General features: G+C 42.4%; 1 protein-coding gene across 1 annotated transcript in view; it reads right to left on the bottom strand.

Moving 5' to 3' along the window:
* Nucleotides 1–5,558: 5,558 nt before the first annotated feature.
* Nucleotides 5,559–14,511, bottom strand: part of LOC139758134 (uncharacterized) — a 38,977-nt gene continuing 30,024 nt past the window's right edge. The window contains exons 3-4 of the mRNA XM_071679282.1: nt 6,669–11,288; nt 5,559–6,146 (exon numbers count right to left, since the gene is read on the bottom strand). Of these exons, the coding sequence (XP_071535383.1) occupies nt 6,670–11,288 (4,619 nt within the window). The 3' untranslated portion in view covers nt 5,559–6,146; nt 6,669. The remainder of the gene's footprint in view (nt 6,147–6,668; nt 11,289–14,511) is intronic.

Genomic DNA, 14,511 nt, shown 5'->3' with positions numbered 1-14,511 from the left:
ATATCTATATCAAGTTCCATGGCCAAAGATGATCGAGTTTAAATCTTTCAAAAAGTGGCATACAAATCAAACGCGAGTTATGGGTCATATGCTACACAGTTCTTTAGAGTTTACACCCTAGGAAACTGATGTATGAAGTTACATGGCTAAAGCCAGTAACGACTTAAGATGCAGAATAATCTCTTTCTTAAAAGTGACATAACTAAAGTAAAACCCTATAGAAAGTATGGTTCGTATGCCATTCATTTCTGCAGAAGGTGGGAAACAACTGTATAAAGTTTTCTAAGTATCTCATCTGAAGTTTTCAAGCTGTGATCAAGGTTAAGTTGATGGCTAACGCATGATACACGACGACGGACCATGGATGATGAGGATGGACACAGTGATCCCTCATATACCAAGCTACACACCTGACACAACAATGTATTAGGGCTGGTCGGGAGGTTTTCTAAAGATGGACATGACACGGGTAAAACATGCCTGCATCAAAGGCCATATCGGATGATATTAACATATTAAGAGAAGAAAGAAATTAATCGTCAGTCCTTACCTCGTCCACTGTTGTTCAAAAACAGTAATACAAAAAAGCAAGTTTTGAACAGGTGACTTCAACATGGGCCACTGGGTCTTCTGTACTTTTTCCCACCGGCAAGTCCTCGTAAGTAACGTTCATTTCACTGCAGTCGAAGTCCTCAGAACTGATACATCAAAGTTAGTGTAGAGGCACAAATGTACATGCTTGCTCTCCTGAAATACTTGCACTTGCTGATGGGAGAAAATATAATGCGACTTCAATGCAACAAACTATACATAAAATGTAGCCTTTATTCTTCAGAGGCTCGGTCAGCTTCATCAATGTATTTTATACTGCAGAACCAACATAGTAGCCTGGTTCACTTGAAAATGTCACACGGCCAGTTACTGCCTTTGCTAATATGTACAGCTGTACATCATGTTTTTCTGGTTTTGGGTTTTTGATTGCAACACTTACAAATCAATCTCTCTTTTTATGCCATTATGCCTTCGTCCAAAGAAACAAATCATTTTGGGAATAGCATGTTTTGAATTTATTTTGCAGGTAGTACGGAAGTCCATATTTCTGCCAATTCATGACTAGGATTCACCAACACCAGACTATTACCAGATGAAAATACTATATGTCGCTATTTCTCTGTTCGGTTACTAGAGTATCGCTTGACTGGCATGTCGTAGGATTTTCCAACTTCCCAATACAAGTACTATCTAGTGGTAGTAAGTACACCTATTATTATACCCAGTTCCTAATATCGCGCCACCTCCACTAAGACAAATTATACCGTGAATCTCCGCCTTTTACCACATGCAAGAAAACACTGCAGAACATATCTATTTCATCAGTAAAATTCTAAAGCAGCTCTTGTTTCATAAACACCTGCAAAAACCTAAAGAGGCGTTTTTGGTAACGTTATTGTTAAATAGACAAAACATTAGGCCTTTCGATAGTCTGACAACACTATTTTTTGGGTCAATTAATTCACCTTTAGGTTCACGTTCATGTTTCATGGAATTTAACAGATAGCGTTAATGTGGGAGGTACAAATAATGTTTGCATCAGTTTCATTCACATTCAATCTTTAGCCAACACCAGAGATATGAATATCATTATATTTCTTTATGATTTCAAACTTCACTCACTGCCTCTTCCGTTGAACATTAACGGCCAAGACGACAACAGCTGAACGCTTTATGCGCTTTTTTATTCGTCTTTAAGCCCAATGAAGATACATGAGGGTTATCAACCATTGTTCTTGTAATCACTAATATGTAACAAGTTTTCACAGTGCGGTAACGATGATAGAAACTCGGTAAATCCAACTGAACAAACACATACATACTAACAGCTCCTTCTAACTGTGCCCGAGGTAGTGTGGCAGTGTGGATTTGCCCGCGTATGACAAGGTTCAGCACAACGCATATCACATCTATGAGAACCAGTGTTACACAATAAAGCCAATGTAAAAATTACATGCGATAGATAGTTCATATACAACGCATTAAAACCTCGATTAGATGAAATATAATCATACGCGAAACATATGAAAACCCGGAGTTAATAAAATGTATGTAAATAATGTATTAGTCATCAGGCAACCTATTTTTCCGTATCACATTTTGAAGATCTTATGACTATATTGTGTAAGAAGTTATGCGTAAAAATAAATTCTTATTTGGATTTCTGAAGAGCTTTTGCCGCCTTGTTCCAAATGAGCTTTGTAAACTCATGGCCACTTTCTTTTAAAAACGAATCTATGCAAATTACATTTGCCTCTTGTAATTGTCTCCACCAGTCTTCTATTCAGTATGGATTACCACACCAGTATATATATCTACAGTCCTACGAGATGTGGTTTCTCTTAGTTGACTTCTTTGCACGGTATAATCATGTCAGTCATTGGGAAACATTAAAATTGTTTATCAGCTCTTCTACTTTCTTGAAGTCTTTCTGGCAGCAACACCTGACGCACTGCTTTTTGTCAGGTCTTCTCGCACATGATGAACATAGCTTTTGCCGTTTTGCTTATTTTCCAAGAGTCGGCACTCAAGCTCTGATCTTGATCAGAACCTTACAGATTAGGTAAAACGCTAATGTTGATGATGTAATAATGATACATTTTTCGAAGGAAATACAAGTTTGTCAAAGGTGCATTGGTATAGGTTAACACCTCCCAAAACTTCTATCCACCACCCTTATATTTCAAATCTGATACATCAAGCACACGAAAAGCAATTGCAAGAGGTTAATCTTTTTTATTTCATTATACTTTGTCGCTGTCTCCCACGTTAGCGAGGTAACGCAAGGAAACAGACGAGAGAATGGCCCAACCCATCCACATACACATGTATATACATACACGTCCACACACGCTCATATACATACCTATACATCTCAACGTATGCATATATATATACATAGACATATACATATATACACATGTACATAATTCATAGTCTGCCCTTATTCATTCCCGTCGCCACCCCGTCACACACGAAATGAATAACCCCTCCCCCCACATGTGCGCGAGGTAGCACTAGGAAAAGACAACAAAGGCCACATTCATTCACAATAAGTCTCTAGCTGTCATGCATAATGCACCGTAACCATAGCTCCCTTTCCACATCCAGGCCCCACACAACTTTCTATGGTTTACCCCAGACGCTTCACATGCCCTGATTCAATCCATTAACAGCACGTCGACCCTGGAATACCACATCGTTCCAATTCACTCTATTCCTTGCACGCCTTTCACCCTCTGCATGTTCAGGCCACAATCACTCAAAATCTTTTTCACTCCATCTTTCCACCTCCAATTTGGTCTCCCACTTCTCCTCTTTCCCTCCACCTCCGACACATATATCCTCTTGGTCAATCTTTCCTCACTCATTCTCTCAATGTGACCAAACCATTTCAAAACACCCTCTTCTGCTCTCTCAACCACACTCTTTTTGTTACCACACTTCTCTCTTACCCTTTCATTACTTACTCGATCAAACCACCTCACACCACATATTGTCCTCAAGCACCTCATTTCCAGCACATCCACCCTCCTACGCACAACTCTATCCATAGCCCACGCCTTGCAACCATACAACATTGTTGGAACCACTATTCCTTCAAACATAACCATTTTTGCTTTCCAAGATAACGTTCTCAACTTCCACACATTTTTCAACGCTCCCAGAACTTCCGCCCCTCCCCCACCCTATGATTTACTTCCGCTTCCATGGTTCCATCCGCTGCCAAATCCACTCCCAGATATTTAAAACACTTCACTTTCTACTGTTTTTCTCCATTCAAACTTACCTCCCAGTTGACTTGTCCCTCAACCCTACTGTACCTAATATCCTTGCTCTTATTCACATTCACCCTCAGCTTTCTTCTTTCACACACTTTACCAAATTCAGTCACCAGCTTCTGCAGTTTCTCACATGAATCAGTCACCAGCACTGTATCATCAGCGAACAACTGACTCACTTCCCAAGCTCTCATCCACAACAGACTGCATACTTGCCCCTCTTTCCAAAACTCTTGCATTCACCTCCCTAACAACCCCATCCATAAACAAATCAAACCACCATGGAGACATCACGCACCCCTGCCACAAACCTACATTCACTGAGAACCAATCACTTTCCTCTCTTCCTACACGTAAACATGCCTTACATCCTCGATAAAAACTTTCCACTGCTTCTAACAACTTACCTCCCACACCATATATTCTTAATACCTTCCACAGAGCATCTCTATCAACTCTATCATATGCCTTCTCCAGATCCATAAATGCTACATAAAAAATCCATTTACTTTTCCAAGTATTTCTCGCATACATTCTTCAAAGCAAACACCTGATCAACACATCCTCTACCACGTCTCAAACCACACTGCTCTTCCCCAATCTGATGCTCTGTACATGCCTTCACCCTCTCAATCAAAACCCTCCCGTATAATTTACCAGGAATACTCAACAAACTTATACCTCTGTAATTAGAACACTCACTCTTATCCCCTTTGCCTTTGTATAATGGCACTAAGAAAGCATTCCGCCAGTCCTCAGGCACTTCATCATGAGTCTTACATACATTAAATAACCTTACCAACCAGTCAACAATAGTCATCCCCTTTTTTAATAAATTCCACTGCAATACCATCCAAACCCACTGCCTTGCCGGCTTTCATCTTCTGCAAAGCTTTTACTACCTCTTCTGTTTACCAAATCATTCTCCATAAGTCTCTCACTTTGCACACCACCTCGACCAAAACACCCTATATCTGCCCCTCTATCATCAAACATATTCAACAAACCTTCAAAATACTAACTCCATCTCCTCACATCACCACTACTTACCACCTCCCCATTAGCACCTTCACTGATGTTGCCATTTGTTCCCTTGTCTTACACGCCTTTATTTACCTCCTTCCAAAACATCTTTTTATTCTCCCTAAAATTTAATACCCTCTCACTCCAACTCATTTGCCCTCTTTTTCGCCTCTTGCACCTCTCTCTTGACCTCCTGCCTCTTTTATACATCTCCCACTTATTTGCATTATTTCCCTGCAAAAATAGTCCAAATGCCCCTCTTCTCTTTCACTATTAATCTTAATACTTCATCCCACCACTCACTACACTTTCTAATCTGCCCACCTCCCACGCTTCTCATGCCACAAGCATATTTTGCACAAGCCATCACTGTTTCCTTAAATATATCCCATTCCTCCCAACTCCCCTAACGTCAGGTTAAATATTTGATAAAAATCGCAGTGCAACTTCAAGTAGAGGGTACTAAAGAATCTATTATACGTCTAGCTTTTATTATTTCCAAGCCTCTTTTAAGTATAAATTATTTCATCTCAAAACCTGCCTTTGATACTATTCCCATTCTTAACACCTGTTTTATCTTTGATTATGATCCTAAAACTATTTCCTTTGCCATTTAGATTTGCTCTTCATTGTCACTTATGCCAGCAACACAAAATCAACATAACACATTCTTATGGTGAAGGATAAACGATAGGCTATAAAAAAACTTTCTTACTTTAATTTCTTAATCTTACAAGGCTCAATACAAATCCTGCGTGATCGCCCAGTCACTCATATTTTTTCTTTTTTTTAATAGAGACAGAAACAGGGTGAGGAGATACAAGTCCATTTATGCATTACCAAAGAGATACAATCTTTTATATACACAAAATAATGGTACGTAAATATGAAACAGAACGACTAAAACAGACAACCACTGTGTAAAGACAATCACAGAAACTAGATGCTAGCTCGTCTTTAACAGCAGGAGGAGGGCTATCATATAATCTGAGGATTTTTGCTTGCTGGTCAGTAACCACGGAGTAGCTTCAGGTAACTGCTGCCTGCGCCGCTACCGCCATCACCCTCAAGCATCTTACTCCTCAGCAAGCTTGTCCACAGACTGTGATACTTCTATCTTAGCTTTCCCTTCTGTTTCCTTCTTGGACTTTACTGTCTTTCCCTCGGATTTCACTTCAGTTTTTCCCACCGTAACATGTTCCACTTTGGTCTTTTCTTCAACTGTAACCTCTTCAATCTTCGCTTCTGACTTGACTTCCTTCTCCACTTTCACACCAGGCTTCTCAGAAGCTGAAATAGTAAATGAACTCTAATAAAAATTTGATGGCAAGTTGATTTCAATATCCACAGAATTTACGATAAATTTATCAACCCTCTGAGTTTTCTTTTGATATGATTAGCTAGCAAAACTATAAAATCAATTCTTATCAAAATTTTTCATAATTACCTTCTCAAGGAGGATATATACCATACAATAAGCAATTCACAGAAAAATTTGTTAGAGTGTACATAACAAAACAAATGGTTCAAAATGCAGTTATCAGCTACAGCAGGCTGTAAAATGAGTCTGTAAATACAGTAGATTAGTGCAACATTTCTATGGATTATGAAAAGTATTATTTTACATGACCATGCCATTAAAATACGAATTATCACACCTCACAACGTTAAGTTGAGATATGAGCAATATCAACTGGCTGAGTGGGAATTCAATAAGCGACGAAATGCTCGCGATAGAGCATACTTGGGTTGCAAACTACCCCAACAAACACTGGTAAGGCTAACGACTTTCACACATTCAAGCAAACGTACCCTACTTCCCCTTCTGCTTCTGCTTCTTAGCATGTTTGCTCTTCGTTGGCTGTCCAGAGGGTCCAATCCGAGCTTGGGGACGAGTAGAGGCAGGGGCAGGGGTTGGGGCAGGGGTTGGGGCAGGGGTTGGGGCAGGGGCTGGAGCAGGGGTTGTGGCAGGAATGGGGGCTGAAACAGGTGCTGGGACAGGTGAAACTGATGAAGCAGGACTTTGAATGCGAGAGGCTAATAAGGATGAAGCTGGTGCAGGAACAAAGCCTGCACCTGGATTTTGCATAAGATTAGGAACGGAGGCCGGAGCTTGTGCGGGACTAGGCGATGGAGCAACAACTTCAAAAGCAGCAGCGACTGGGGCCACAGTTGATGAAGGAGTGGTAACTGGAGCTGGCACATGATCTGGAGATTTGCTTTGGGTTGGAGAAGTCAGGGCTGCTTCCTTGGCTGCAAGAGAAGTAGCCTCCTTGGCAGGATGCACAGGTGCTGTTGCAGACTCACTTGAAGAAGCAGGTGCTGAGGTAGCCTCCTGGGCAAGAGCAGCAGGTGCTGAAGAAGCCTCCTTGACAGATGCTAAAGCAGCATCCTTAGTAGGAGATGCAGGGGCTGGTGGAGCCTCCTTGTTACCAGCAACAGGTGCTGCAGCAGCCTCCTTGGCAGGTGGGGCAGGTGCTACAGCAGCCTCCTTGACAGGTGGGGCAGGTGCTACAGCAACCTCCTTAACAGCAGCAGTAGATGCTGGAGCAGCCTCCATGGGTGAAGCAACAAGTGTTGGAGCAACCTCCTTGTTACCAGCAACAGGTGCTGCAGCAGCCTCCTTGGCAGGTGGGGCAGGTGCTACAGCAACCTCCTTAACGGCAGCAGTAGATGCTGGAGAAGCCTCCATGGGTGAAGCAACAAGTGTTGGAGCAGCCTCCATGGGAGATGCAACAGGTGCTACAGCAGACTCACTGGCAGAGGATGCAGGTGCTGGAGCAGCTTCTTTGGCAGAAGATGCAGGTGCTGGAGCTGCTTCCTTGGCAGAAGATGCAGGTGCTAAAGCTGCTTCCTTGGCAGAAGATGCAGGTGCTGGAGCTGCTTCCTTACTAGAAGATGCAGGTGCTGGAGCTGCTTCCTTGAGAGATGATGAGGGTGCTGGAGCTGCTTCCTTGGCAAGAGATGAGGGTGCTGGAGCTGCTTCCTTACCAGAAGATGCAGGTGCTGGAGCTGCTTCCTTGGCAGAAGATGCAGGTGCTGGAGCTGCTTCCTTACCAGAAGATGCAGGTGCTGGAGCTGCTTCCTTACCAGAAGATTCAGGTGCTGGAGCTGCTTCCTTGGCAGAAGATGCAGGTGCTGGAGCTGCTTCCTTGGCAGAAGATGTAGGTGCTGGAGCTGCTTCCTTGGCAGAAGATGCAGGTGCTGGAGCTGCTTCCTTACTAGAAGATGCAGGTGCTGGAGCTGCTTCCTTGAGAGATGATGAGGGTGCTGGAGCTGCTTCCTTGGCAAGAGATGAGGGTGCTGGAGCTGCTTCCTTGGCAAGAGATGAGGGTGCTGGAGCTGCTTCCTTGGCAGAAGATGCAGGTGCTGGAGCTGCTTCCTTGGCAGGAGATGCAGGTGCTGGAACTGCTTCCTTACTAGAAGATGCAGGTGCTGGAACTGCTTCCTTGGCAGAAGATGCAGGTGGTGCTTCCTTAGTAGAAGATGCAGGTGCTGGAGCTGCTTCCTTACCAGAAGATGCAGGTGGTGGAGCAGCTTCCTTGGCAGAAGATGCAGGTGCTGGAGCTGCTTCCTTACCAGAAGATGCAGGTGGTGGAGCTGCTTCCTTAGCAGAAGATGCAGGTGCTGGAGCTGCTTCCTTACCAGAAGATGCAGGTGGTGGAGCTGCTTCCTTGGCAGAACATGCAGGTGCAGGAGCTGCTTCCTTACCAGAAGATGCAGGTGCTGGAGCTGCTTCCTTACCAGAAGATGCAGGTGCTGGAGCTGCTTCCTTACCAGAAGATGCAGGTGCTGGAGCTGCTTCCTTGGCAGAAGATGCAGGTGCTGGAGCTGCTTCCTTACCAGAAGATGCAGGTGCTGGAGCAGCTTCCTTACCAGAAGATGCAGGTGCTGGAGCTGCTTCCTTACCAGAAGATGCAGGTGCTGGAGCAGCTTCCTTACCAGAAGATGCAGGTGCTGGAGCAGCTACCTTACCAGAAGATGCAGGTGGTGGAGCAGCTTCCTTGGCAGAAGATGCAGGTGCTGGAGCTGCTTCCTTAGCAGAAGATGCAGGTGCTGGAGCTGCTTCCTTGGCAGAAGATGCAGGTGCTGGAGCTGCTTCCTTACCAGAAGATGCAGGTGCTGGAGCTGCTTCCTTGGCAGAAGATGCAGGTGCTAGGGCAGCCTCTTTGGCAGATGGAAGTGTTGGAGCAGCCGTCTTGGCAGCAGCAGGTCCTGGAGCAACCTGCTTGGCAGCATGTGAAACCAATTCAGCTTCATTAGCAGTAGATGCAGGAACTGTATCTGCCACCAGGGTAGGAATCGGTCCCAGAACATTCTCCTTTACAGAAGGTACCTGAGCAGCTTCTGTGGAAACAGGAAGTGCCTGAGCACCATCAATAGCAGCAGGTGCAGGACCAGACCCTATGGGAGGGACAGATCCTTCAGCAGCCTCTACAGCTGATCCTGATGCTGGAGTAGTTTCCTTGTTTAAATCTGAGATAGGAGCAATTTGTTTTTCAGCTACTTCCTTCGAAAGGACAGGAATAGTTTCCTTGGAATTATCTAAGACAACTTCCTCTTTTGTCTCTAAGACAGTGGCAGATGGGTTCTTTGCTTCTTCCCTGACAGAGGCAGAAATGGTTTTATCCCTCACCTCTTCCTTAACAATATTAGAAGTACCTTTTCCTTTCTTCTCATCCATTGCTGGAACAGCAGCATCTTCCTTCTTTGACTTTTTGATTGGCGCGGGAACTGCTTCCTTTGAAGCAGCAGAAGAAACCTTTTTTTCCTTACGAGGGGTTACCCCCTTACCACCTTTCTTCCCAGAAGCAACAGCAGCTTTCTCTTGTACAAGGACTGAAGTAGGAACATTGTCTTCTCCCTTCGCTGGAGGTACTGAAGCTGCTTCACTCTTTGGATGGGATGGTACTTCCACTTGAGCAGAGACAGCAGCCGCTTTCTCCTCCTTGACAGGGGTAGATGCAACCTCTTTCTCCTTGGAAGGAGCAAGTGCTGGATGTTCTTCCTTGACAGGGGTAGATGCTGCCTCTTCCTCCTTGACAGGAGTTGGTTCTACCTTTGTCTCTTTGACAGCAGCAGGTGGTGCCACTTCCTCCTTGGAAAGAGTAGGTGATGCTATGTCCTCTGTGACCAATGAAGGTGGGATCACTTCCTCCTTGACTGGAACAGGTGGTGTTTCTTTCTCCTCGGTAGAGGCAGGAGCTGTCTCTAGCTCCTTGGCTGGGATAGGAGCTGCCCCTTCCTCCTTGGCAGGGACAGGTACTGCCTCTTGCTCCTGGGCAGGGACGGGTACTGCTCCTTCCTCTTTGGCTGGAGCAGATGCTGTCACTTCCTCCTTAGCAACAGCTGGTCCAGCCTCTTCTTCCTTGACTGGGGCTGGTACTACTTCCTGCTTTGTCTCTTTCGTAGATGTACCTTTCTTCTTGGCAGCTTCCTTAGCTGCCTTCTTTTTGGAAGTAGGAGCTGACTTTTCATTTCCCTCCTTTTGAGGGGCAGGTGTTTCCTTCTTCACCTTTTCCTTGGCAGGTGTTTCCTTTTTCACCTTTTCCTTGGCAGGTGTTTCCTTCTTCACCTTTTCCTGGGCAGGTGTTTCCTTCTTAACCTTTTCCTGGGCAGGTGTTTCCTTCTTAACCTTTTCCTGGGCAGGTGTTTCCTTCTTAACCTTTTCCTGGGCAGGTGTTTCCTTCTTCACCTTTTCCTGGGCAGGTGTTTCCTTCTTCACCTTTTCCTTGGCAGGGGTTTCTTTCTTCACCTTTTCCTTGGCAGGGGTTTCTTTCTTCACCTTTTCCTGGGCAGGTGTTTCCTTCTTCACCTTTTCCTTGGCAGGTGTTTCCTTCTTCACCTTTTCTTGGGCAGGTGTTTCCTTCTTCACCTTTTCCTTGGCAGGTGTTTCCTTCTTCACCTTTTCCTGGGCAGGTGTTTCCTTCTTCACCTTTTCCTTAGTTAGGCCATTGACTTCCTTCTTGGTTTTTTCCTTGTTAAGAACAGGGGCTTCCTTTTTTTTATCTTTAAGGGGGGCTTCCTTCTTGTTCTTATCCTTTAGGACAGGGGCTTCCTTCTTGGTCTTTTCCTTTAGGGCAGGGGCTTCTTTCTTTACCTTCTCCTTAGCAGGAACAGGGCCTTCCTTTTTTACCTTTTCTTTGGCAGAACCAGGGGCTTCTTTCTTGGTTTCCTCCTCCTGGGAGGAACGGACATCTTTCTCAGCAGACTCCATAACAGGGACAGGAGTCCCCTCCATTTCAGTGTTGACTGCTTCCTTAGTCTCCACCTCAGCAGAGGATATTTCTTTCTTTTCCTCTTTCTTTGTAACGTCAGAGACAACTGTAGTCTCCTGTCCTGCTTCTATTAGTTCTGGCACGTCATCAAGGTCTTCCTTGATATCCTCTATAACTAGCCCCTGACTTGGTGCTGTCAATTTCCCCATATCAGCTGTCACAAAATAAGACAAATGCCATTCACATTTTTTTCATCAGACATTAACTTCCATGCAAAGGCTTAATAGCTTTGCAACATTTTAAATATAATGATGCTGCAATAGAAGGGAAGCTTAGCATTACTCCAGCTACTATAAACAGGTGGGTCTCAAATTTATCCAGACTACTGCCAAAATCAAACAACCCAAGGGTAAAGAAAGGTATGCAGTAAAAAGAATATAGAAGCAAAGATTTCAGGATGTGTAAGTAAACTTCAAAGCTGTACTTTGGATTTCTTAAGGAGCCTTAACCACCTTGCCTCTCATTGGTGAACATAAAAATATTTAGATTTACTTGAGACTCTTATCGAAACTTTATGCTAAACAGCAGCATTTCCTTTAAAGAATATTGCAATTGTTACTAATCTGCATTATAAGCTAAGGTAGTAATCTTTGGCCACATTACTAAAATGCCTTTTAAAACTTTATACCAACCTGAAGCATTTTCAAAATAGGAATTTGGAACTGCTACTCATCTGCATTATCTACTATAGTAATGCTTTTTAGTCAATACTATAGTGCCTCAATTTTGAAGAGATGAAATACTTTTATCTTGCTTCTCAGGTACAAAAGAAATTCTTATATAATGTAATATAAGAAGAGATTGCTGGAAAAAACATCAGTTAGGGAAAAAAAAAAAAACTGACTGCAAAACACAAAAGACCATAAAAAAATCTATAAAAACTGAGCCATCATATAATTCCCAACTTGCTGTACTTTTTAAGGGTTCTGACTCTTACATGTGAGAAAAGTAAGTAACGCATCACTTGAACACTTTCTTAATTAGGTAAGTCTACTTTTCTAAGTTACACATTAACAAGCTACTGAGTTTTAGCTTGGTAGTTCCGTAGTGCAAGCAACATTTGTGGTATGTATAAAAATAAGTAAATAAATAAAATCACAAAAAAACTCGAGTTTGGAGCATTGCAAATGAAGAGGGAAGATATTTTTCAATACTCGGGGGAATACTAAGGAATGGGGAGAAGTATTTTGTCACCCCTTTTTGGCCATTTGTGGCAGTTAAGGCCCATTAAGACCAACTTATTGCAATCCGCCTTTTACCAATTAAGAGGCCAAATAAAATTCTCTAATGGCATATTCAATAAATATGACACTCTCTACAACAACTCTGCACTACAATTATACTTATACATCCATGCAATGCATCATATTTTAAAAAAAGAAAAAAGAAAAAAAAAAAAAAGCAAATTAAAAACCATACTAAATATCTCAATCAAAACTGATAAAATCAATCTATTATCTTGTTATAAGTGATACTAGCAAATCTCTACTAGCATTATAGTCAACCAGATGTACAGATCAGGAAATGTCAGTGTGAATCATAATGCAGTTAGTCTGTGAACACACCAAACTTGCACATTTTGTTGATGTAATAAACACCCTCTGATCAAACTATGTTTAAAGCTGTTTAGAGACCTGCCACTTCAATTACGTCCATGAGGAAAAAGAAAAAAAAAGAAAATCTTTGGCAAACAAATTCAACAATTTGTTTCCACTACTTAATTTAAAGGCAATACTATATACATACAACTGTCACTATTTACACTTTTACTGCCACTGATCAGATCTACTGTCAAGTATGAAGTTCTCAACATATACCTATAGTTGTGACCTACTTCTTCCAGCAAGTATACTGCACAGTTGACTCCTCAACCAAACACAAGATCTCTATACTGCACAGTTGATTCCTCAACCAAACACAAGATCTCTATGTGCGTTTACACACCAACTCTAGCTGTCTTTGAATATTGCACTGCAACCAGCACCCACTACACAGGTTCAACTCAATAACACTAACTACTACATCTCACTCTTACAATCTCATTATATAATTGCTGCAGCACTAAACATTTCATACCCAAACAACTCACCCCTAATACAAATTAAAGACCCCTGCCATACACTTCAATAGCAAATACTGAAGTCCACCATCCCTCAATAAACATATAACGTTAGCACCAAAACAACCCAACAAAAATCAAACAAACACCATCCCACTTACTTAACATTACTCCATCAGATGTACACTCATTTGATACTGCTCCCCAGACACATGAGAGTTATATCAATTGTCGACCTGCATTCTGGAAACAACCCATCAATCCAACTATACAAACATTTAAAAACACAAAACCCACCAAGCAAAAAATTCTACTTCCTGAATGATAAAACAAAACATTTGACTCTTTTATTGCTATTAACTCATCCTAGAGACATTCACACAACATTACACTTAACCTATGGTGCTGCCTAGTGGATTAGCCAGCTTCCTGGAGGAGGTTGAATGGACTCAAGGGGCAACAAGAAAATGTATTATGAAAACCCAGAACCCATTTTATGGGGCTTTAAGTTCACACACTATTAGTAAAAAGGAAATATAGTCCTTCTGAAGTTGAAGTGCCTTGACAAAATTGCACTTCTTTTCATTCAATGACGATTGTTACCATAAGAGGTGTAACCTTATGCAGACAGTCTGGTATCATATAATGCAGGTAAGGAAAGGTAACTGTGTTTAATCACCTATTTGTGCTGTACAGGAAGGTAGTTTTAAACTTGTAGGTCAAGTCTCCTGAGGATCACACATCCCTTGAATTTACATATGGGGTCTGGATTAACCCTGTCCTCAGTTATTCCACCATACCATTTATCCATTACTCATAATATATAAGTAATCCTTTACGTTTTTTTTTTTTTTTTTTTACAAGTTTCTTAATTTCACTTAAAGTCCTCTGGTTGCTCTATATCCCCAACTCTCTCAAATAACTGTTTATTGTGTCATCAATGTTTCAAAAAAGAAAGCAGTAAAATCAACTGAACAATCCTCACTCTCTCCCATGGTGGGCAAATCAAAGCCTTTAGCCTTTCCCTGTAACTAAAGTTCTCTTAATTCTGGTACCATCTTTGTTTCCCTCAACTGGAGCACCTCTATTGTCACTCTTCTTAAGGCTTGCAAATTATTTTCAATGTCCATATACTTACAAGTAATTCTGATATTTACCGTAAGACAATTTTGTCTCTTCTGCTCTTATTCTAACATGGGTCTCTGGCAAGTTTAGAAACAGTATCAACTCGAGTCCTCCTGACACACCAAATCCTAAATATTACTTCCTGCCACATAATACTCTACTTAGGCCTTCCTTCACTCAGTCCCATCCTCAC

Source organism: Panulirus ornatus, chromosome 29, assembly GCF_036320965.1.
Source record: "Panulirus ornatus isolate Po-2019 chromosome 29, ASM3632096v1, whole genome shotgun sequence".
Lineage (NCBI taxonomy): Eukaryota > Metazoa > Arthropoda > Malacostraca > Decapoda > Palinuridae > Panulirus > Panulirus ornatus.
Note: the sequence above shows the minus strand (reverse complement) of the source record. Positions and strands in the feature narration are given on the sequence as shown.